Genomic DNA, 24,201 nt, shown 5'->3' with positions numbered 1-24,201 from the left:
TCTCAGCCTCTTGAAATGATCTTTCCGCTAATGAATTCTGAAGTATATTTGTAAATGTCTTATAGACATAACAGTCTCCACTCTATGTGATTTCAGCCTCACGCTTACGAAGAAGAATCTTGCATTAAAAATCAATGGCACATAATGGCCAGACATCAAGAGAAGGTCACTCCAAGACCATCACACTTGTACTGCAGGAGTGCAAGAACAGGTTTTAATGCCATCCCAGGTTAGCAGGCTCTCACATGTCCTCAGCGGGAGCCTCAGGTAATGTGAAGTCCCAAGCAAGACTGAGCAGAAAAGCACTAAATGATTTTCAAATCAGTGAATGTACTTGTCCATCTGTTTCTTAACACCTGCTTTCTCCATCTCCACATTCCCCTGTGTGCCACCTCCACAAGCTCGATCCTCAGCTTTTGTGAGGCCAGGGAATATCTGTGGCTGACTGGCAGTGCTCTGGTTTCACAGAAATCAAAGACTGCTTTGCTCAGCGTCGTGTAATAGACAATGAGCAGAATTCAGCCCAGAACCAGAGGACAGATCCTCCTCCCCTTCAAGTCAACGTAAATCAAGAGTGAGTCCACTGGAGCTACTGGCATTGTGTTAACATAAAGGAAGACAGGAACATAAATGTTTGACACTTAGGCCTAAAGTGTCTGCAGAGATGTCTTTCACCGACATCTTCCGAACACCTTAACTTCACTACAGTAATGATGGAAACCTGAATGCAGGTGAGGTGCCAGTGGCTGGTTTTGTCATGACAGCTTAGAGCAGAATTGCAGCCACCTCCTCCTCTGACATCTTCTACCTTACATTTGTTAAATTCCCGGTGCATTTCAGGCACAGGACTAATTGTTACCAGTTAATCAAGATTTTAACAGGTGCAGGGTTATCATCATGTGTTGGTTGGCTACCAGTGAGATGCAGCGACTGTGAAGAGGCAAAGCGTTTTTCTTAGCATTGAACAATTGGCTAGCGAAGTAAGGTAGGTGCTTCCTTCTGGACAATTTATTGTTGTGGAGTGAAATCTTTATACCTACATCTTATTTTCTAGGCTTTGAATTGTTTCCCTCTTCTTCACAAGTATTAAACCTGTTCCAAACTGGTCTATTTCAGCTGTTGTTACAGGCACATACCGAGTTGCTGTATTTTACATGTATTGCAGATTTGTTTGATTTCCCTACAGCACCTTCACTACCACACCACACCTAGAGGAAAAGTCTGCAAACTGCTGGTTCAACAGCTGTCAGTTTCGAAACAAGAAAACAATTGTTGGAAAAAATCAAGTTTCATGCTCCCCTCCCACCTAAATTCGGTATGTCATCTATGAAATTAAACTGCTGTCACGTCCAGGGTGAGAAATACGCAGCCAGAGATGAGGGAAAGGCATGAAGTCTGGCGTCTCACGTTCAGGGTGAAAATGAGAACTTCATTTATTTGGAAAATGAAGTAAAATGGAGGGGCTCCAACTGAGGCAGACCTTTTTGTCCTCTGGGAGGTTCCGCGATCTCAGATTGGGAGGTCATGGCATTTTGCAAACAAGCAATGCAGCTTTTTGCCCACTCACCAGCAAAATCACCGTGGCCTCCAAAGGCAGTGTGGGAAGGCTCCGGACTCTCAGAACTTAAGCTGGTGCTGACTGACACCTTTAGGATTCATTTCATCACCCCAGGAAGCCTTGGAGAATGTACTTGAAAAAAAAACACCCTAAATTTTCATCGTACTTCTGGTGCAATAAATGAATCTGTAAAGAATCTGGATGTTAATGCTTACTGCCCATTTGTATCTTCTCAGAGGATTACAGTCAGCATGGCTTAAATTCACCTCATTTTTGTATGAAGCAATTCTTTTCACCCCTTTACATCCTGAGCTATTAAATTATAAATTACGATGCAGGCCATGGGGCCTTGCTCAAGACCTCTATGAGCTGGAAAGAGAAAGCATTGCCATGACCCAAGCACATCTCAGGAAACCCTCTTTGTTGACCAGGATGGCTGGTGAAGATCTGCTTCCCTGGACATGGCAGGAGCAGGCTCTGCTTTGCCACCCATTGGAGGCTTTTCTTTTGCTTCTCTCTCTGATGGGGTTTGCTAGCAGTGTTCAACACCCTCCAGCATCAGGGGCTTACTTTTGTGACTCTCAACCGGCTCTGGGATGCCCAGCCCAGGCTGCAGAGCATTAAGACGTCCAACCACAATGCCACTGCTTTTAATTTTCCTTTTCTATAGAGAGAACTAAATCAGAGGGAGTTGGATGTTCCCCTCTAATTATTTTTTACTTCAAAAGGAGGAGCTTTAAGTGCACGAGTGAGGATGAGAATTGCTGGAAGCTACAGCCCTGCTCTTCCATAAAGAAACAATGGCTATGGTCCTGCCAGAGGAGCTGGAATGCAGTTAAGGCTTGTTAGTGCTTCTCATACCATATTTAATCCTATTAAACTTATTATCCTTGCTTTGTCTGTTGAAAGGGAAAGTTATTATTGGTGGAGTCACAGGGAAAAAAAACCAAAAAACAAACCCAAAACAATGTTGAGTGAGTTGCTGTGTTTTCCTATCAGAAATGAGTTTTGAAGAACCTGGCCAGTCACACCTCAAAGGCATTTTGCAGTTGTTGCTGATAACATGGGACCTTAACTCACATCTCTTTAATTATGGTGGAGAAGGGGACAATACTGCGCTTGCTGAAACCAATAGCAAGCCTGCTGTTGATTTCAAAGGCAGTGAACTGGGGCTTGGGTCAGGCTGTGGCTTACGTCTGATTAGGGAAGGGGAAGAGAAAGGGAAACAGGGCTATAGCCATTGTCTCCATTTTTATTTTCCACAAGTGGCTGGTGGTTGATAAACACACGGCCTCCACCTGTGGGACACCAGCCCCTGTGTCAGGGCCTGGCCTGCTCTGGGGAGCTGGCGGCTGGGCAGGCATTGCTGCCACCCTGTGGAGAGCCAGGCCCAGGGATGGCTGCTGGGGACAGGCCCCGTGGTGGTGGTGGAACAGGCCTCTGTGGTGCTGGGGATCATCTCCTGTGCTCTTGGGCCAAGGCCATGGGGTGTTCCCATGCCAGCTCCAGGACTCTGAGAGCCAGTTTACATGGCACTGGTCCAAGTGGAGTGGGAATCGTGCCCATCATGTGTAAAACAGGAGGCAGGAGCCACTGGGGTGACTCATTCGGTGCTCACACCCAACATGGACTGCTCACCTGGAGGCATGGTGGGTGGATTCTGCTTTTCAAGGCCACTCTCCATACTGAAATCACAGCCTCAGTCTCTGTTTTAATTTCATTTTTATTCTGTAAAAGTTTAATATTTTGCTAAAAGATAGTATTAAAAAAAAAATAAACTCAACTCAACAATGTGATTGGAGTAAAGCTATATGCAGACAGCTAACAAGACGGCTAGAGAGCAGGAAAAGCAACATGTCTAATCACTGAAGAACAGTTATAAACAGCAATAAAATTAATATCTATATTAAACTAGCAGTGCAAAGGTACAAACTGGAAGCAGCTTTACATTAAAAATACAGCTTTTTAAATAGAGAAATAGCACCAATTTACAAAAGACAATCAGAAATGTAAACGTGGCAGGTAGATTCAAGTATAAGTTATACACTCACACTCCTCAGCAACTGTCTTGGGACAGAAAGGTTTCACAAACCCCGCAGAACATCCTGGGTACGCACTTTGCCTCAGTGCAAGTACAAATTCTGCTTTTCTGAAGCTACTTTGCTGATGAGTTGTTCCTAGTTTATTTTGCTTCTTAGCTTGCAGTGAAGGTAAAGATAGCAAAAACAAACTCATTGCATTTTGACAACCAACCCTTCCCCCTCATCTGACTAGCTCAGCAGCTCAGGTACTGCAAGAAGCATTGATTCCTTCACTGCCCGACCACTTCGGTAGTCCCGCTCCTATCTTAGTGAGAATTTTGCATTGTCAAAAAACAAGGTGGCATATCAAGCCCCTTCTCTCAGGCCCAAATCTGCTTTCACAACCATGACCCGTTAAACAGCTTTGATCACGAGGGAGTCAATCCTCATTTCCAGACCTGCTGTACTTATGGAAACTCAAAACTAGAAGCAGAAATTGGAAAACTGAAGATAGATTTTCGGTCCCTGCATTTTCAAGTATAGTTAGGTCAGTTATGGCACGTAATAACATTACTGACAAAGCAAGGCAATTTTTGCCATGATGCTTCAACTGGAGCGAAGAGCCAATATTAGATCTGATTCTCCTCTCTGCTCCTAGCTGCCATTTCACTAAAAGGCTGCACTGTACTACAGGGGAAAAGACAAGGTGGGGAGAATCGATATCCACCCTGTCATCCTGAACCCTTGCAGCCTGTTTCCAGCCCCAACACTGACAAATGCACACTAGCAGAAGTGCAGGGGCAGCACCATGCCAATTACACATTGCTTTTCAAAGTGAAATCAAAGTGGGCATATAAGAAGAAATAATTCAGAAGCAGAAACTGTAAACTTTCACAACTGTAGTGTAATTTAAAAAAAAAAGAAAAGAAAAAACCCTTAAAATTAGCTGTGTGAAGATTTCTCTTTACCACCCCTGAAATTTCCTATGATAATTCTACTATAATGATTTTCATTCAACAAGGGCTAACCAGCCCCCCTTATAAAGCTGTTATTGGTCTATTCTAACATAAGGCCACATTACTCAAATTCTCAGCTCCACTAAAACTCTTTCTTATATTCCATTTTCATAATACATTTCATTACAAAAATAAAACCCTCACCAAATCCCCAACCCCCAACCAAAGTCCTAGCCTGCCTTGACCAACAAAGTAGCACATCCAACAGTGTACCTATCCTTGGAAAACCAGTACTGGTATCAATAAGAAAAGAGCTGGTAATGCTGGCCTTATATTTGTTAAAAATCCAGAGTAACGTGATGTGAACAGCAACACTTTTTGTCTTTTATACAGGAAACTGCACAAATTTAATTGCAGATTCCTACACCAGTGAAAATACACCTAAGCATAAGAGCATTAACTCTTAAAATTATATCCTATATTACTAATAGCACCATCCATTATTTGATGACTCTGAATGTTAACTGTTAGACTTTTCTTCCATTTTATCTTCTCCTAAGGAATATAGATAATTTTTCCCACTTCCAAAGTTTATGGCTCCTGCTCTTTTCAGCTTCTTTTTTATGGTTTAGATAGATATGCACCAAAAGATAAGATCTCCCTTGTCTTCCAAGTGTGCTCAAATGCACTATTAACTAGTTATAAAATTCCTCTAAGTGAAGAGTTAGGCACTTAAGTACATACCCCTTAAGTAGTAAACAGCTAAGTAGGCACTTAAGTAGACTCAGGTTAGACTGAATCTAATAATGTGGTTAATGACTTACCAGTGTTCCTTGGTCATAAAGTCTAGACTATACATTTAAAGGTAGATGAAAACTTAGCATAGCCCTCTCAGTGGCTCGCCACTCTCAAATTACTTTGTCAGACTTATTTAAGAAATCAGGTTCTGTATTCTTTACATTTAACTTGTACATTTTGCTCAGATTAAAAAACAAAAAAAACCCAAGGACTAATACAGTTCATTAACACAATTATAAAAATGTTAACATTCACAGTTATTTTGGTCTTAATATTTTCACGTGTATACATTCAATCATATTGTGTTAAGCTATTATTAGGTTTTTCTAACCTCAAGTGCCGGGCAAATTGTACAACAACCAACTGACATTCAAGTAATCCTACCCTGAGAAAATCTGTTATTCTGAAGCTGCAAAAAACCCTTTTTTTGCACTAAATCCCACTCCAATGTACAAAATAAACAGCAAAAGGCCACACTGCAGAGGCAGGACTTGACAGATTGGTACCAAGGAAGCAGTTGTTCTCACAACTGCAAGAGATTATAATTTTCACCACAGATTTACTCAGGGTAAGTAGAATATATGCAAAAAGAATGCTTACCCCAGATAAGTGCTGGATACCTCACTAAAAAACAGGAAAAAAGAACCCCTGGGGATTGCAAAGAAATCTGTTTGCATCTCCTCAGAGCAATAAGGAGAGTTGTCCCAACTAAAACCACAAATACAATTTGATGCCCACAAGGCCATGTGAAGCAAAGCATCTGAATTCAAATCATTACTGAAGGAACAAATCAGTAACAGGTTTTCAGTACCCGTGATGATTTGTGAAGGTGGTTAACAGAACTGGCAGGTGAATAGATAGCGGGGAAGCATGACAGATGGGATGACATTTCAACGCACTCCTCTTGCCAGGTAAGTGTTTGCTTGTAGTCGATAGAGGGTCCTAGGAAAATCTGCCCACCTTTTGCAACAAGTGGAGCTAGTCAGCGCTGGTACTAGAGATTTCCAGTCTCCTCTGCACAGAGCTGGCATTTCTGGTCTGGTTGCCTTCATTTTTCTTCCAAGCAACAGGGTCTCCAAGACTTCCGGGAGTTTTGAAAAATGCCTCGTGACATGCAGGACGGATGCTTTTGGGAGTTAGGGGAGCTGACGAAGGCTATTTGTGAAACAAAACCAGAGTGATTCAGTAGGGTTCTCTCAAAGCCTACAGGCAAGCATGCAAACAGAAGGCAGCTTGTAGGCTTTAAGGCCTGTAACCTGCTACTGTGGGGAACCACGTCACACATCCTTTCAGAAGCTCCACGTGAAAAGTTACAGGCTTTGTCCCTGCTTTTTGTTTTGGAGCTGGCTGCCAGTACATCATTGCTGGAAGCTGAAAGCCTATATCTCATTTCCAGCTTAAATGTATTAATGACTAGTTCATACTCATGCCAATCTTGTCTTTAGCTTAAATGGCTCTTTCCCTTCCTTGATGTTTTATTCACTTTCATTATTTCTTAGCATCAAAACAGATCTAAAATTAGCCTCCTAAACCCTGGCCACTCCTATTTTAAGTGCCACCCACCATAACCTCTAATGTTAGTATCTGTCATCAGATTGGCTGTCAATCAGTCCCTATTACAGCCTTTATCTAAAGCTTGAACAAGCTAAACATAAAATAACACTCAAAAAGCTTCCAAAAGTTCAATCTGTTTGTCACTGCATTGGACAAAAAGAAAACAAATCACGGATTTAATAATGTAAGCTAAAGCAGTGCCAAAATATCACTGCTAATAGTTGTGAAGACCCAGGTAACACAGTGTAACGTGACTGTTTAAGGTCACTCATTGTACTTGGGATAAATGAGCCCTCCTTCACTTTTGAATTTCTCATTTTTTTACTTGAAAAGTCTGTTTCTGTGGTAGATTTTTTAAAACATCTTCATAAGTTTCCATTATTTGCTGGAGAGAGATGAGAACAGGGGCAAGGAGGTAACCCAGGACACTACTAGCTGAAAAGTGTTGCAGCCAGCTGACTCCTAAATTATGAAAAACAAGCCTCTTTTTTGTAGCCAGTGTGTAAGATGCTTATAATTACAGTGTCAAATGGGTAAAAAAAATATTGACTCAGAAAAAAAACAACCTGTGACTAATTTTTTTTCTCTATTCCTAAAAGATCTTAAAAGATTAAGATTTTTATTATTTTAAAACTGCTGTAAGATTCTTAAAGCCCATCCTTTTAACATTCAGGGTGAGACATGCTATGCTGGGCTATGTGTTTAACACTGCCCCAAGCCCTGCCACCACTACAGCTGGACATGCAAACTAAAGAGTCTACAACTTCCTCACAAGGGGAGGAGGAGCAGCAGATGCTGATCTCTATGGTGACCAATGACAGACCCCGAGGGAATGGAAGAAGATATGCCAGGGAAGGTTTAGGTTAGACATTAAGAAAAGGTTCTTCACCCAAAGGGTAGTGGAGCACTAAACAGGCTCCCCAGGGAGGTGTCACAGCCCCAAGCCTGACAGTGTTCAAGAAGAGACTGGATAATGGCCTCAGACACATGGTGTGAACTGTGGGGGTGTCATATGCAGGGACAGGAGTTGGACTCGATGATCCTTGTGAGTCCCTTCCAATTCAGGACATTCTATGATTCTGTGATGCTAAGTGGAAGACACAAGCTCCAATGTCCCAGCTCACCACTGGGACACACTGGCACCAGCACAAGCTGCTTTCCCTCCCTGTGACTTGGCACAGCTGTTTCACGGTCACTCAACTACCTTTTGCTCTTACCTGTTGCAGCTTCAGAAGGGTCACCGGGTGCCCCACACACACAGGGGAGTCCAGTTTAACGGCGCCACAAGACCTCGCGAGCACAGGACTCAGGTGCAGAGAGGGGTGAGCTGGTTGCTGGGGATCCATCGAAGGAGTGGGTGAGACTTTTGGGGTGACCAGTGCTGTAGTGCCTATGAAAACGGGTGTTGTTGATGCCAGGCTGGACATACTGAAATTCACAGAGGTGGGAGCTGAGAAAGAGCCATCGGGAACTGGAGAAAGAGGACTGTTGATGGTGGGAGAACAGACGAGAGGGAAGGAAGCCAAAGCTGCTGATGGCACCACGACACAGGGGACACTCAGAGAAGGTACCTGGCTCGCAGCCAGGCTGATAGCTCCAGGGGCTTGGTTTGCAGAGAACAGGAAATTAAAACTGCTCACTCCTAAACCAAAGAGAGAAAAAGCAATGCATTAACACAGTTGACAAAATGGAATTAAGCTATTATAACTTCATCTAGAACAGAAAAGAGGGAAGATGACAAAGAAGGAGACAGGCTGCCCAGGAAGAATACTGACAAAAAGAGAAAAAAGAAGGAAGAAAACTGTCACAAACTTGTGACTGCTGTCAAGCTCCTTTTCCTTACCTTTCTCCATCTCCCCCCCTACTGCCTGTTCACTATATCTGCATCCAGTTACATTGTTCATATTTAAGTATCAACCACACGCTTTGCTGTTTTCTGCTTCTAACTTCAGTCACAAGCAACATCTTGGCTAAACAAACTCATTTTTTACTAACAGTAATCATATCCTCTGTGATATGAAAACATATGCATTGTTTTTAATAATAATAATAAAAAAAAAGGACAGCACCCAGAAACATATACCCCAAAGGCACTAGTTTTCTGAGAATGGCTGAAATGCTGTCTTGAAACAGAAGCTGCTCTGGTTCCCAATTTTTTTGACCTTCCAAACCACCAGGATCAACATTTTCAAACTGAGTGTCTCCATCCTATAAGTGAAATCCCATGGATACCACTCTGAGCCACAAGTAAATCAAATACTAAAGCAGTATTCAGGGAAATCTGCCACACGTAGACTGTTCCCACAAAACGGTCACCACTCCACACAACCACAGGCACAAAAAACAGTGGACATGAAATCTCCTTGTAATATTTTCAGCTGTTTCCTCTCCATCCCTACTGCATCCTACAAGCAGGCCTGGCTACACTCTCCGTGCCTCAGTGTTTGTGGGGTTATCCTGATGATGCACACGACAAGACAGTACAAAGTTAATAGATCACTAAATTCACTGAGGGGGATGCTGTTGCACTACTCAAGCTGCCTTTCTGCCAAACCTAGACTTCCAGCTCCTTTGAGCTTTGGATGCCAAATAGGTTTCTTTTTTGCTGCACATAATTCAAGCATGCAAAACCCATATTACTCATCTCTATTAATGTTTGGGTACTTCAGAAAAATGCCTGAATTTTCATAAAAGCAACAGTTCGTCTGGAGTCAAGAGAATTCAGAGCTATTAAACTACAACAGAACTGCTGACAGTTTTTTGTGCCCAATATAGGCTTATTCACAGATCTGTAGGTCTCCATGTTTGCTCAGTGAACAGATGCAGAAGCTTGGGTGCCTCTAGAACTCATGGCTGTCCTTACCAGCAGTAGGCTGAACATAAAGATACTGTGGTAGGAAAGGTTGACTGGCATTTTCTTTAGAGATGTGCTCTTTTCCTGGAGAGTGTTCATCAAGGTCTTTATTCTGAGACTGTTTTTCTTGCTCCTGAGAATCTAAAAGTTTAGTAGACTCCTTGTCCACAGCCTCTGGAGCAGCAGGACTTGCGAGGTCAAGAGGAAAATCTTCTAGATGTACAGCAGACATACAGCCACTTCTTGGGGTAGATTCTGCCTTGGGAGACTCAAAAGGCTTCTAAGCAAAAACAAAAAGGGAAATGAAGAGTTCAAATGGAAATAACACAGTATGATGTCCCTTCTGCACCTCCCTCAGCTACAGAGTGAAACGTTCATCTGTGCAAAGGGGCACCACAACACTGATTAGCAGGTTAACAAGTTAAAAATGTTGTTTGAGGGTTTGAAGAGCTACATTAGTGATACCTGAGCCCTGTGCTCTCTGCTGTAGTTCACTTTCAGCACTTGGAGACACTGGATAATAATACCTGAGCTTGGAGATTCTATTTTTTTGATACGGAAAAACATCTGTTTCAAGTAGCTTATATTCAAACACTGGTATGACCTTGAGCCTGACCCTTATTTTCAGTAGTTAAGAGAACCGTAAGATAGCTGCACTTCACCTTCACCATCATCCTTCTCTCACCAGCCTGCTGTGGGCAACACTAGGCTTGAGAGAGAGGGACTCAGGTTGGAGAGTAGGGAAAAAGTACAAATCACATTTGCTGTAGCTCAGTGGAGCAAGCAATGCTGCTGCTGTCTGGGAAAGACCAAGCTATCAGGGGAAGATGAGGAGTAATTGTTAATTGATTTCATAGACTCATAGAATAGTTTGGGTTGGAAGGGACTTTCAAAGGTCATCTGGTACAAACCCCCTGCAATGAGCAGGGACATCTTCAACTAGATCAGGTTGCTCAGAACCCCATCCAGCCTGGACTTGAAAGTTTCCAAGGATGGCGCATCTACTACCTCTCTGGGCAACCTGTGCCAGTGTTTCACCATCCTCATTGTAAAACATTTCTTCCTCATGTCTGGACTGAACCTCCTCTCTTCTAGTTTAAAACCGTTACCACTTGTCCTGTCATAACAAGCCCTTCTAAACAGTGTTTCCTCATCCTTCTCATAGGCTCCTTTTAAGTTCTGAAAGGCTGCAATATAACATCTCCCTGGAGCCTTCTCTTCTCCAGGCTGAGCAACCCCAACTCTCCCAGCCTGTCCTCACAGCAGAGCTGTTCCAGCCCTCTGATCATTTCTGTGGCTCCCCAGGCCCCTCTCCAACAGGTCCATGTATTTCCTGTGCTGAGGGCTCCAGAGCTGGACACAGGACTCCTGGTGGAGTTTCTTCCCCTCAGGTGGGCTGTTTTGTTAAAGACAATGATCATGACGCCGACTCCAAAGAACAACTGAGCATCACTTCGCTATGCAAAGAAATCACAACCCTTTTTCCCCTGATAGTGTGAAAATATCTCCCAGTTAATTCCTATACTTCCTGGCACAGCACCCTTACAATTTTATTAACATGTGCTAGGCAGCATTTGTATCTTTAACAAGAGCAGCGTAGTGAATTTTCACTTCTGAAAATATTGTCTTGGGAAAAAGTCTTTCCTCACTTACAGGAAACCTAAGTGATAACAAAATTCACTCCATTACCTTGGGTACTACAAGTGAGAGGGGCACATCACTCTGTTCCATACTCAGCTGTTCCATACTCTGCTTTTTAGCAGCTGGCTCTTCATTGTCTGCAATTGCAGAGGGTGATGCGCACTTGTGGGAGCCACGTTTCTGGCAGGCAGCTGGAGGTACGGGAGCCTTAGTTTCTGCTCTCCTGTTTCCCACCTCTCCTGTGATGGGCAGAGTCTCCCTTAAGTTATTTTCCTGAAGACCACTGCACAGCATAAAAAGAGATGAAGAGGGGAAGCACAAGAAGGGTTGGTTGGGGAGCAGGGTAGGTTTTCCATTTTCTGTTTTGGAGGTTGCTGGTGTAGAAGGGTGTAGAGGTTGGCTGCTGATGCCATTCGTTAGCGAGAGGCTTGGCACATCTGCCTGAACCACAGGGAAGATTGCCTGAGGCAAAGGGTTAACACAGAAATCAGAGTCCCCAAGAACTGGAAGAGGAGAGAGAGGTGAGCTTATGCTTGAGTTCCTTGCTGAATTTAGTATCGTCTCTGCGGCACAAACTTTATTCCTAAAAAAAAAAAAAAAGGAAAAGTAGTAATGAAAAGAGGAAAATTATTTAGTCCAAAATTAAACCCTCATTTTATCCTTAAAAGCAAACAGGTACATTTTTGGACATAAACGTGGAAAAAATCCTGCACCCAAACCACTACTTTTACACAGCTTACAAGGTGGGTCACTTTCTGTTATTAATAATCACACAGAAGCGAACTTATCAGGTTTTTGGCAGAAAAATAATACTTTCGGTTGCACTTGACTGGAGTCAATCATTCACAAATGAATTCAAATTTGTATAGGTACAGAGAAGACCCACTGATATGACAGAGAGGCTTTTCCATGGATTTGTGATTTGCTCATCCTACATAGACAACAGGTAAAAGGAAGCAGGGATAACCTACACAAACACATATGAGAGGAAGAACTCCTGAAGCTAAAGGACAACAGTAGTACAAGTGGGTGTAAACTGGACAGAAGAAAAAACAATTAAGAAAAAGCTATGCTGAGACCTATCAGAATTAAAATAGTAATAATGAGACTGATGATTTTCTGCTTCAGTCCCATCAATAGAACCTACCCTTGAACTAAACATGACAAGCATGAAGCTGAAACTGAACAGGAGTGAAGACAAACCTACCCAGAATCTTCCTCTATTTTCTGCCTGCAGACAGCTGCTAGATTTATCATTTTGGAGCAATATTCATCTGAATTCACAATACAGGCTGAAAGAACAAAGGAGCATCCAATTAATAACAGGAAGGTTTACCAAGCATATTTTGATACTGCCCATATTAAATAATAGATATAATTTTTCTATCCTGGCACATTTTTATAACATCCACTAATCACCTAGAGGCAGAACCTGCAAGACAATCAGAACTCTCAGTCCCACTGGAGGGGTCCTCGACGTCATCATTTCCTATAACAGGGAGCTGTGAAAAGCCCTGTAATTCTTGCATCTTTTTTTTTTAACAGCTATCCATTAGATTGTTACAGTAAATTCCACTATATTAGGAACCATAAAATAAAGCAAGCTTTTGTGGCTAAAGAATCCTTCTTTATCTATACCAAATTTTAACAGAATAAACTATATTATAGTTGCATTTAGTGGAGAACAGAAACATTTACCAGAAAACAAACTGCAGATTCCAGGCAATATGGCCCAGATTAATTTTATCTAACTTCAGGTATTTCTCTGGAGCACCCAAATTAGAAGTCTCATCACCTGGGCAGTAAAAATACAGGCACCTCCCAAGGGTAATTCATAAATTTAATATGGCAGATCCACTCAGCCAAGTGCCTTGAATTAGTGGGCTCACATTTAGGCAGATCCAGTGGGATTCAAAGGAACATGCTTCCTTAGTAGTTACCTTGCCTCTCTTGATGCGGGCTGTTGGGCTCTGAACTGACCTTCCTTTTGGTCCCTTCACAAGGCTGAGCACCATTAAATGAAGCATGACGTGTAAACCTTTGCTTTCCAGTAGCACAGATCTGATATGGGGCACAGGCTCCTCTCTGCATCCTTGGAAGAGGATTAGATGTTGGGCTATGTCCTGTTGGCTCATCTGTAGGAACATAATTTTGTATGACATTCCTTCAGAGAAAACAGCTCATCGTTTAGGCTTCTGTCGTGTTACCAAATTCGTACATTAGAGGTAACCTCTATACCACCCCAAAAAACTAGGGTACGTTGTTCAGCTCTGGTGCCCCCGGCATAAGACATAGACCTGCTTGAATAGGTCCAGAGGAGGCCATGAAGATGACCAGGGGGCTTGAGCATCTCACCTATGAGGACAGGCTGAGAGAGTTCGGGTTGTTTAGTGTGGAGAAGAGAAGGCTCTAGGGAGACTTTATAGCAGCCTTCCAACACTTATAGGGGGCCTATAGGAAAGAAGGGGAGGGACTCTTCATCAGGGAGTATAGCAATAGGATGAGGGACAATGGTTGTAAACTGAGAGTAGGTTTAGATTAGATATTAGGAAGAAATTCTTTGTTCTGAGGGTGGTAAGACACTGGAACAGGCTTTCCAGTGTAAAAATACCAGCAAGACACTGTATCCTTTGATATCCATCCTTGAGTGTAGTCTAACAAGGGCAAATGTTGAGCTGGCCAGCAATTATAATCAGAGGACAGACGGTGAGTGCCCAGCCATTCTTTACACATGCAAAACCACCTTTTACCACTTGGGAAGGGACTGTCAAAACAAAAAGAACAGAGATGCAAGCTGCACAAGTTACCGGTCTTTCCAGGGAATTCCACAGGCCCAATCCACTTGAATGCTGGTTTGCGTCCTCGTTCCTCTGTGACATGAACTTTCTTGATCAAGCCTAGGCTGGTGAGAACATTGGCAATATCATACAGTCTTCGTACCTTTGCTAACAAGAAAGGGCAGAAATAGTCAAGACAGTAACATTTACAATGTGTAGAGTACATATTTCTTGACAATTTCATTACAGAATATCACCCCAGATTTCATAAGCGAGGTGGGTAAATTGGAACATACTTAAGCCACCTTCTATGAAGCCTGCCATGCCAGCTCCCACCTGCTTGTCACTGCTTCTTCATATCTTAGCTGCTCACCCATCTTAGTTGCTCAGGTTTAAGCTCACCTGCCTCATTTAAATGGAAATGGGTTAGGAAGTGATTACACTATCAGCTTGCCCAGAGCAGGCAGCTACCTTCACCCGGGGTAAAGACAAGCACTTGGGAGCAAGAGGCACCTAAGTGCACAGCTGATCACAAGAGGACACATATTTATCAACTTAAAAATATAACACTCAGAAAAATCTCTGTCACTCTAATAAATAACGTTTCAGCTGAATATGATAATCAGAGATTGTCCAGATAAACTCCTCACATCCCTCCCAGTATTTGGGGTAGAATTTTAAGACCAAACTGCAAGTACTTTTCTTTAAAAGCACTTTGACGACTTAAAAGAAAAGTCTTTATTTTAAAAGAATTATTTACTACTGGTGAGTTTTTCCATATTGTTCAAGGGATCTAAGTACTAAACCCCACTAACTGAAAAGCAACCAGTTGTGCCATCCAGTTGTGAAAGCATTCTCGAGGGAAAAGGAGAAGTAGCACGTTTCTGCAGAGAATAAAAGGAATTCCTTTATATTAAACAATTTTTCATTTCAGTAAGTTCTGAAAAGTCATTCAGAACGGTACAGGAAACAGGGCTAAAGTACTAAAAAAAAAATTCAAACAAAAAAATTTCTTCATTCAGAAGCTAAAACTTGGAGACAATTGTCAAATTGACTCTTCACCACCTCAAACGCTGTTTTCACAAACTGGCATTTGCAATTAAAAAAACCACAAACCATATTTCAGCAAGATTCCTGACCTGTTCTTGCCATTACCTAATGGTGTCATTCCAAACATGCCCCCATTTTCTTTACTCAATGACTGATGGATTTGTTTCTCAACAGCAAGCTTACTCTTAAATTTGCTGTGGTCCACTGTGTCCTGGGTTTCTTCTATCAGTATCTTTGCTGCAATGTCCAGAGTGACTATCTTGGTCTTGGAGACAAGGAACAGCATGACAAACTTTTGGCTCATAATCCGCAACGACTTGTCCTTTCTGCTGTTTGCAGATGCTGTGTTACAAATAACACCCAAGCCTCTTAGCACATGTCATCCATCACAGCCAGAAAACTAGCAAGTAGGTTTCTCACACACAAAAGAAGTAAAGTATTTCCTTGTGGGCAAGCAGAAATCTTTTGAAAGGCAGCAAATAGCTGAGTAATGCAGACAGAAGTCTCTCTTCAAAAGGCAATAAAAATTAAAGCTTGGAGAAATAGCTTTTAGAAAGTCATATTTCAAAGCAGATTCTATGTTATGTTACACAGTTTTGCACCACTGTAATTTTGCGACTCGAATGGACTTTTTAACTTGAACAGTATGTATTATATGGGCAGCATGCAAGCAGTGGGCAAATGGAAACTGGAACCTTCTGTCAGGATAAAGCATTTACTGGTAGGTACAAGTGGGAAAAGAACCAGAGTGTTTGGCAGAAGTTCCTGCCAGTCTGGAGGACAGAGGGAAAATCTGTCCTGAGACCTCTGCTAGGGACAGGACAGAAGGAAGAATTCTGTCACCTCTGCACCTTTTTGCAAAGGGGATTTTTAAATTACTTAATTTAAAAGCAAAGGAAGGGAAAAAGCCATGTAATAAACTGGAGAAAGAGTCCTGTGTCTGTGTATCACATCACACACATTAGTTATCTTACCAGAGGTGCAATCTGGTTCTGAAAAGTCCAATAATGATCTGTCTTGAGAATCTGGAATAGTTTCCTTTTTCCGTTCTCCAAATTTGTACTCCAAGTCCTGCTCCTTGTGATGGAAAAAGGTCATTAGCTCTCCATACTGCAGCTCTCCTTCTTCCTGAAGCGTTTTCAGAGTTTGACGTAGGTTGTGCCGGCCATGCCAACAGTACTGGTTCTTGGCCACACGGCTAACCAAGTGCAGTGACTCCAGGACGTTCACTATATCGTAAATTCGTCTCCGCTCAACTCCTGTTTTAAGTGGGGAGGAAATAAAAGACATAGATGCTCATCTAGCTTTAATGTGCTCTTCAGCAGAAGCAGAATAGGGAGCAGGCTGTTCTCTAATACTGTGTTCACCACACATTTTTCACTGCTCACCTGGACACATGGCATTAGATCCATCCAAATCTGCACAAGAAAGAATTGACTTATGTATGGCCAGCCCCATGGTATGTTGTTCTTCGTCTATTTTGTTAACTGCCGACTCAGCCACAGCTTCTGCTTAGAGCATTTACACTGTTTAGAAGAACTGATTGCAGTCTGCCCAGCCCCACTCACTCAGACCTGTCTAGGCTGCCCTGAGGTTTTCAAAGCACTCAGTCCCTTCTTCTCAGAGAGCTTAAGGGCTTGGACACATACCTGTATACAAGCCTGTGTGTAACAGAGGGCAGGAAAGAGTCTGAGCCTGACACTGACATGGGGTGGATATAAAAGCCCCCTCCTACAAGAGCCGGTGGGATTGTGGTGCTCCACTTGCATTTCCAATGGCACAAGTACTTGCTAAGCATGTACCAAGCAAAGAAAAGTCAAAGGCTTTGCAAGGGGCGAAGCAGAGGAAAATGACACCCACTGTTCCCAAATGCAGCCGAAATGAGTCCGCAGTGCTGGCTGGCTGTGCACCAATGGGAAATCTATGAAATTTGTCCAACTTGGGTTCAGCCTGACAGATATGAGTGAGGCTGGAGACTGAATATGAACAGGCTGGTGGCTCTGCTCACTGTCTCAAGTACCTGTGTCCAGTGCTGTCTGAAGCATGGCTGTTATATCTATTAATATCACAGTGCACTATATGCCAGTGGCAGCATCTGCACCAGAAATCCCATAACAGTTAACATCAGCTGAACAGAACAAGTGCTAGCCAAGGAGAAAGGTTTTGAAAGACCTTCCTGCGGAAGGCAAGGCCTTGATGCATCTGTTTACCCATCTGGACAATATGGATAATACCAGCCTCAAACAGATATCTGTTTACCCATCTGGACAATATGGATAATACCAGCCTCAAACAGATATTATGATAAACAATTCATGAGTATCTCCAAGTGTGTGGAGATCCTGGAGCGAAACATACTCCGGAAAAACAACAGTGCTATACACATCCTGGTGCCTGTCAGGTACTAGCAGCATAGCCCTCATTGTGGTCTTTCCACAGGTCTTCAGTCAACAAAGAAATATACATTTGTAGCAAAAGCTGTATTAGAACCATAATTTGTTACACAGAGAGTAGTAACATGAGCAGTGAATAATTTAGTGGTCCCTGAAACATGTGGATACGGGCAAGCAAGGAAGTGAAACCCAAAGGGAGAAGAACAAATGCCCTTCTGGGAGGTAAAATCTGCAACAGTAGGTTTTAAAACAAAGTTTCTAGTATATAGGAAAAGAAGGTAACACCACTCCCAACACAGAATAAAGGTCAGCTGTACAAGGCTGGAGCACAAGCATCTCATGCAAACACAGAAAGGAGTAGCTGCAAAATCTAAAAGAACAATTGAAAAAAGAATAGTTTATTTAACTATTTACTTCGTCTGGATTCTCTCCCATTTCCACGTGGAAGATATAATGTCAGGCATGTTACTGAAGTCAGGCAGTCATCCCACCTGATTTCCTACATCTACTAGTTTGCAATTGTTTCCCCAAACAATCCATTTTGACAAAATTTGTTGTTTGTAAGTCTTCCTTCAGAGGGTTTGTCACTAATAACTCTTTCAGTGTTTGGCAAATTGAAAATTTAAGAAAGCAATAAAGTTGGTAAACAGCTGGAGGATAGATAGATAGATAGATAGATAGATAGATAGATAGATCTATCTAGTAAAAAGTACTGTCAGAAAGCAGACTTCAAAATGCACTATCAAGTAGTAAAGTCACTTAGGAATATTAGGCATTTCCAACTCTTGACTAGTATGATTAGAAGAGCATTCAAACCCAGGAAAAGGCAGACCTTGAAGGTACTCTGTATGGAAGATCTTTTGGAGGCCCTCCTGTGGGCTTACTCCAGGTGATGAGTTATCCCATTTTTGCAGGTATACGTACCAAGAATTGAAGCCACTTCATCCAAAGAAATAGTAGTTTTTTCTGTCGACAATGGATAACTTGGATAGCGAGCTAGAAACTTTTGGCACAAGAGTCCTAAGCTTTTCTGTTTTCTGCTGGGCCTCTGCTTTTCAAATTCATCAATCGTGCAGTCATCTACCATATCATACTGTTAAAAAAATAAATGTTAACATTTTAGTGCAGAGCTTTAGAAGAAAGGCATAGCCAAGCAAGGCGCATTTCATATGTTCGCAATATTTAAGCTCAGACTTTCTAATAAGGAAAAAAACATAGACTGCTTGCAAGCACAGAGCACTTGGGTGACACACTTTTGCTTGCAAGCTCTTTTTAATTCATCACACAAGATATCTACAGATAGACTCTTATCTGCAAGATCATAAAATAATGATTATGCATCAAAAAACGAAACAGTAAGACCAAACACCCAAGACTAGCAGATGGCAAGATCCTACTTGGAAGGAATATTTATTTTTGAGAGCAAGAGGAATATTCCCTTCTGGATCTAATAAACCAGAAGATGTACAAGTCATCAGAGAGTTCCTACAAAACCTCTTCCAAGATCTTTTACTGCCCTTTACGGTGCCTCTAGAACTTTAAGAAACTCAGGGTTGGGGAGGGGGCATGGTGCTAAGAGACCATAAAAGGCACCACCCAGTCTCTGAAACTTAAACTCAGTGAGGCTATTAACTTAAGTGAAATACCTAGGATGGCCTGAATGTGGTCTTTCTGTACCTGCAGGGCAAAAAAAAAAGAAAAAGACAAAACTGTGATGGAAAGAACGTATGAAGAAGTGTGTTTATTAATTACATGAGCTGCAGAAAATGAGAATGATGGAGGATTTTTCTGCACCGGTAACTTTGAGGTTTTGCTTTTGTGTCAAAAAAGGGGGAAAAGAAAAAATATATTCCCCTCTAGCAAAGAAAAGCTAAGAGTGGTGGCAGCTGTTGAAACCTGAATTTCCTTGCTTGGCAATTTGCTTTTGAAAACACTGCCTGTCTGTTTAAAATTATCTGGAAATTTTCTTTCTAATGTGGGCCAGAAAATAGTGTCAGAAGTACTTAAGTTGGGGAAAATAACACATTTAAGCTCTATTTCCTTCACTGTCTTTTTAAGTAATGTTCAGGCTCTTGAAGGGTCTCAGGTCATTTACTATTAGGACATTTAATCTTAGTCTTTGAAAGTCCTTCTGCTCAGCCAGTGCCGTGTGGGCAACTGTCCTTTGGAATGTTTTGCAATTTGGTAGTTTTCCATAGGGAGCGAAGTACCAGCTGGAAGAAAACTGAGGCACAGCTTAAGGAAGGTCTAACTAAAGATGAGGTTCTGAGTCTTACCTGCAATGAATCGTGTGTGTCACACTGCTCACTGTTTTCTATGGGTCTGAAGAGCTCTTTCTTCTTTTCCCTGTCCCTCATGTCAGGGCTAGCAGCACTAACAAGCATCTTCAGGTTAGCAGTGGGGGTCCAGGGATCAGGCTGAGGTCTGTCAGTGAGCTTAACAGGTGTGATTGGATTTCGTTCTGGGGTGCAGCCTTTTTGCTTTGATAAATCAACCGGTTCATTCTTAATGGGAGTCTTTGGGGCCATCCTGGATTGATCAAATATGTTTTCCTATTAAAAACAAGAAACTCTTCAGATGTAACAGGAAAGAAAACAGTCTGACAATCAATTTCACTGTTCTTACAAAGGTTAATTGTAGTGACTCATGCTGTGGCACTCATCAGTATATTTAGCACAGTTCTTCTGCCTTTGTTGGAAGTGGTAAAATCCTCTATATGCTAGTGTACTGGAGCCAGTGTATATGAGACAGTGCCCTGAATTACAGAACCTGAGGTCAAGCAGTCAAACTTGTGGCCTAACAGGCTTTTACACTCTGGCTGTTATTACAAGACAGCATTGCCCACAAACATAAATCACCAAATTGGATCAAAACTGAAATTATGCTTTGGTTACATTCCACTTAACAAGAAAACAGTGTGTTCGGTTTGAAAGATCTTCAATGAAATGACATGCTGGGAATGCAGCTCAGGCTGTCACAGATCGTCAAACTAAAGTGAATGTAACTTCATGTTCAAGTGAAGCAAGCTCTGCATCTGCACTATCTGCTGCTCAAAACAACAAAGAAAATCTCCATAACCATATTCCTTGAGCTAAGAGCTACTAGAAGGAAAAGTCTAATTAATCAGCTGATTTTTATCATTCTTTGGATAAAACTCAACTCCCTCCAGTCCTTAGCTGCAATCAAATTTTTTTCGTATTTCACCTTTGGGTCCAACTCTAGCCCTTCCTCTTACAGCAAGAATTATCACTACAGATCAACTAATTTAAAGGGACTGACTGAAAAAAAGCATCGTTGGTATCCTTGACCTGAGAGATGTGTGTTTGAGCAGCTGGAGACACTATTTCACTGTAGCTTGTTATTGCAAAAAAAAAAAAAAACAACAACAACAAAGAAATGAAACGAAGAGCAGATCATACTGGCTTTCTTTGCAGTATATCTAAAGTTGAGGTCTAAGTATCTTACACCTGGCACAGAACAGGACTCCCAGAAATGCCCATGCAGAAAGTTGTACTGTCACTTTTTGCTCAGGGAGACCAATATTCTGTTCTTAGATAGTCCAGCTATCGCTTAATTCTCCTTAATACCCTACAAACAGGACATCATTTCTCAGAACTCTAGCTAATATTGCTCAGTGGTTTCCAGATTCCCTTGAAATGATTGCATGCGCTTTGAGTGAAGGAAGAGAAAGTGAAGCAGACAGATTATCAGCAGAAAGCTAGCGAAGCTTATAACTTGCTGGAATTGGGAATGAAGCCTTTGGAACCATAGCAAATTGCTTTTAAATTATAAATCAGGCTTGAATTTGTTTGCTCTTCAGTCTAGCTGTGTTTTTTTTGGTGCTGGTCTCAAACTGAGCAAGTTTCCTTGCTCAGATTAAGAATATGACTTAATTTTTTTTTTTCCAAAATGAGTTCCAAAAACCGTGATAACTTTGAAGCCAGATATTGTTATTATGTATTTTATTTTGTGCTGCAAGAAGTCTAATTCTGAAATGGAATATAGCCTGAAAGAAAACGTTAAGCTACTATTGGTTTGCTGTAAGGACTTTCCTAAGCTAAATTCTGCTGTTTATTTGGAGCAGTTCCACTATCACAAGCTGATATGGATATTTAAATAGGTGATTCCAAACGTCGTCTTATCAGGTACAGTGTAGCTAGAAAGCAGAAAGAAGTTCTAGTAACAACTGAAGCTGGCTTTTACTAGGAGCAGTTCCGTTAGCATTCAAACTAGAAACAAATTGGGCACACTGATACTATTATGGTCTGAGCACTGGTGAAGAACACTTCTGCACACATTCACCTATGAATTATCCAAAAGGATGTAATAAATGTATCTTCTTTTACAATTAACATTCAGCCAGTTTAACTTACTACATTGTGATAAATGGGAGTCGCTTTAGAGGCCACGGTCTTTCTTGGAATATATGTTCACATAGTGTTGGCACTCAATATATTCTTGTAATTTCACATTTGGCAGTGAATCAACACTTAATCCGTGATGGAGGAAATCTACCTTCCCCTCAAGGTCCTCTTCACTATGACTGGTGCTAATGGAACTGCAGTGAGGGCAGCTGAAGCAACTTGCTCTTCCACAACCTCAAATTTTCATGTTGGTGCTAATATCGCAATGAAAAAAGTAGTGGCACTATATGAGAACCACACGTCTGCTACCAAACTTTCAGATTTTTATTTCCTGAATGTCATAATTGCCTACTAAGGTAAAAAATGCTTTTAACCCTTCTCCTTTTATTTTTTTTTCAGTCACTGCAATGCTCTATGAACTCCTAGCTGTACTTCACAAAAGTGAAAGGGCAGTTGGTAGAAGTATGAGATGCATCTTGATCCAAGCAGAGATGGTTTAAAAATACAAGAGGACAAGGCTGGCTTAATAAACTCAGCATGTAAGCAGGAACTGAAACAAATATCTGGGATAACAGGAGCTGAGTCTGACAAGATCTGTGAGATCTTTGGAGGACTTGGATTGAGCATGGACAGTAGCTCATGAATCAGGTCTAGTTCGGGAAACATTACTGAGCAAGGCATGTCCAAGGCCAGATATCCTGTCTCCTGGCTGGTGAGGCAGGAGAGAAGCGATGAGCTTGCTCCTTGCTGAACAGCACTGCTTAGCCTCTTGATCTGGGAACACCGTTGTATGGATACACGCACACTTTCCCAGGCCAGAAGGCATGCATAGCTGACATGCATCAGCATGATCAAACTGCTGCTAAATAACAGGACTATACTATTCTCATGTCACATCAGGCCTGGTGTCGGTTGGCTTTTGAATGCTGAGTCTCTACAAAAGCCTTCTCCACTTCACGCAACAGTAGACACTGGGATGCTTGAGATTGCGTAGTGGGTTTTACTTTTTAAGTGACAGCTAAAAACTCTTTCCCTGGGAATAATGCCAGAGCGTAATCACTCCACTTACTGACAACGGTGGCATGACTCACGGTTGTTCTGCTGGATTGTCTTTTTAGCTTAGCGGTAGCATCGGACACCCCTAAGCTCCAAGTGCCGACAGGTTCCATACTGCTGTTCAGACCAGGTGCAGTGGTCCCACGGGCAGCACCCCAAATGCAGCCCCTGGGAGCGAGAGGGACACGACCCAGGCCCACACACCTGGCCAGACCCACCTCCATGCCCTCCCGGGTCGTGGCCCTGCACCCCTTGTGCGCATTGAGGCCGGGGCACCGCAGTCCCCAGCGCTCCAGCCAGTGGGGTGGACAAACCCTCCTCTGCAGCTCCGGCCGCCCCCGCGGAGCTTCGCGCTGCGCCCGGGCCGGCGCGATGCTCCGCACCGGGGGAGGCGGAGTAACGCGTGAGAGGACCCCGCGGCGCCGGGGACAGACGGCACCCCGCTCCCGCCGCCCCCCTCACGCCCGCTCACCTTTTGGGCCGCCTCGGCGCGGCCCCACCGCCCCGGCCGGCCGCCGGCCAGGTCCCGCAGCGCCAGGACGCTCACCTCCATCTGCAAAGCGAGAAAGCGCTTTTAACCCAACCCTTAAGAGGAGCCGCTCCCGCCCCGGGGCAGCGCTCCCGTCACCGGCGGGACGCGAGGGGAGCGCGGCAGCTCGGGGCTTCCCTCCCGGGGAGCGGGGAGGGAGCGGCGGGCGGTTCCGCGCCCTTACCCCGGCGGCGGGCGGGCGGGGGGCGCGCAGGGCTCTGCCGCTCCCGCCAGGCGCCCTCAAGACATCCCTTTACAATCCGGCCAATCAGGGGCAGCCCGCCGGGGAGCCCCGGCCGTGCGGCCGGCCAATCAGCGCGCGGGCAGGCCAGCGCGCGGCAGCGGGGCGCGGGACGGCAGCTCCCGCCCGCGCGGGGCCGCTTCGCTCCTTTTCTTGGCGCGGTCGCTCGGCGGCCCTGCCCCTTACCCCTATCCTTCCCCTCCCCCCCCGGCTCCCGCCGCTGGGCCGCCAGCGCGAGGCGAGCCGTTGGCCGGCGGGAAAGGGCCGCCCGAGCAGGTGGGGCGGGAGGGGTTGGGGTTCTCCGTCGGGGGTGCCTCTCCCGGGCCGCTGTGGGGGCGCGTCTGTCGCTGAGGGGTAAATTCCTGACGGGAAAGCGGCGGCGGGGCTGGGGGGGACATGGGGACCCTCT

At 43.4% G+C, this 24,201-nt stretch overlaps 1 protein-coding gene across 2 annotated transcripts; it reads right to left on the bottom strand.

Annotated features, from left to right (window-relative positions):
• Window positions 1-3,263: 3,263 nt before the first annotated feature.
• Window positions 3,264-23,691, bottom strand: E2F7 (E2F transcription factor 7). Of its 2 annotated transcripts, XR_014184790.1 has the most exons (13): window positions 23,495-23,691; window positions 19,879-20,154; window positions 18,527-18,695; window positions 16,184-16,468; window positions 15,393-15,551; window positions 14,190-14,327; window positions 13,323-13,517; window positions 12,590-12,674; window positions 11,431-11,965; window positions 9,751-10,021; window positions 8,459-8,529; window positions 8,105-8,277; window positions 6,359-6,488 (listed from the first exon to the last, which is right to left on the bottom strand). XR_014184790.1 is itself a non-coding variant. In XM_082060258.1 (12 exons), exons 1-12 carry the CDS (start codon window positions 23,573-23,575, stop codon window positions 6,312-6,314), a joined length of 2,796 nt encoding a protein of 931 aa, XP_081916384.1. In that variant the 5' UTR covers window positions 23,576-23,691; the 3' UTR covers window positions 3,264-6,311. The 2 variants fall into 2 exon arrangements, 1 of the variants encoding a protein (XP_081916384.1); XM_082060258.1 differs by having other exon boundaries at window positions 3,264-6,488; window positions 8,105-8,529.
• Between the last annotated feature and the right edge of the window lie 510 nt (window positions 23,692-24,201).

The sequence above is a fragment of the Streptopelia decaocto genome, assembly GCF_964273445.1.
Source record: "Streptopelia decaocto genome assembly, chromosome: 1".
NCBI classification, from domain to species: Eukaryota; Metazoa; Chordata; class Aves; order Columbiformes; family Columbidae; genus Streptopelia; species Streptopelia decaocto.
The sequence above is the reverse complement of the archived record's forward strand: the minus strand, read 5'-3'. Positions and strand labels throughout refer to the sequence as shown.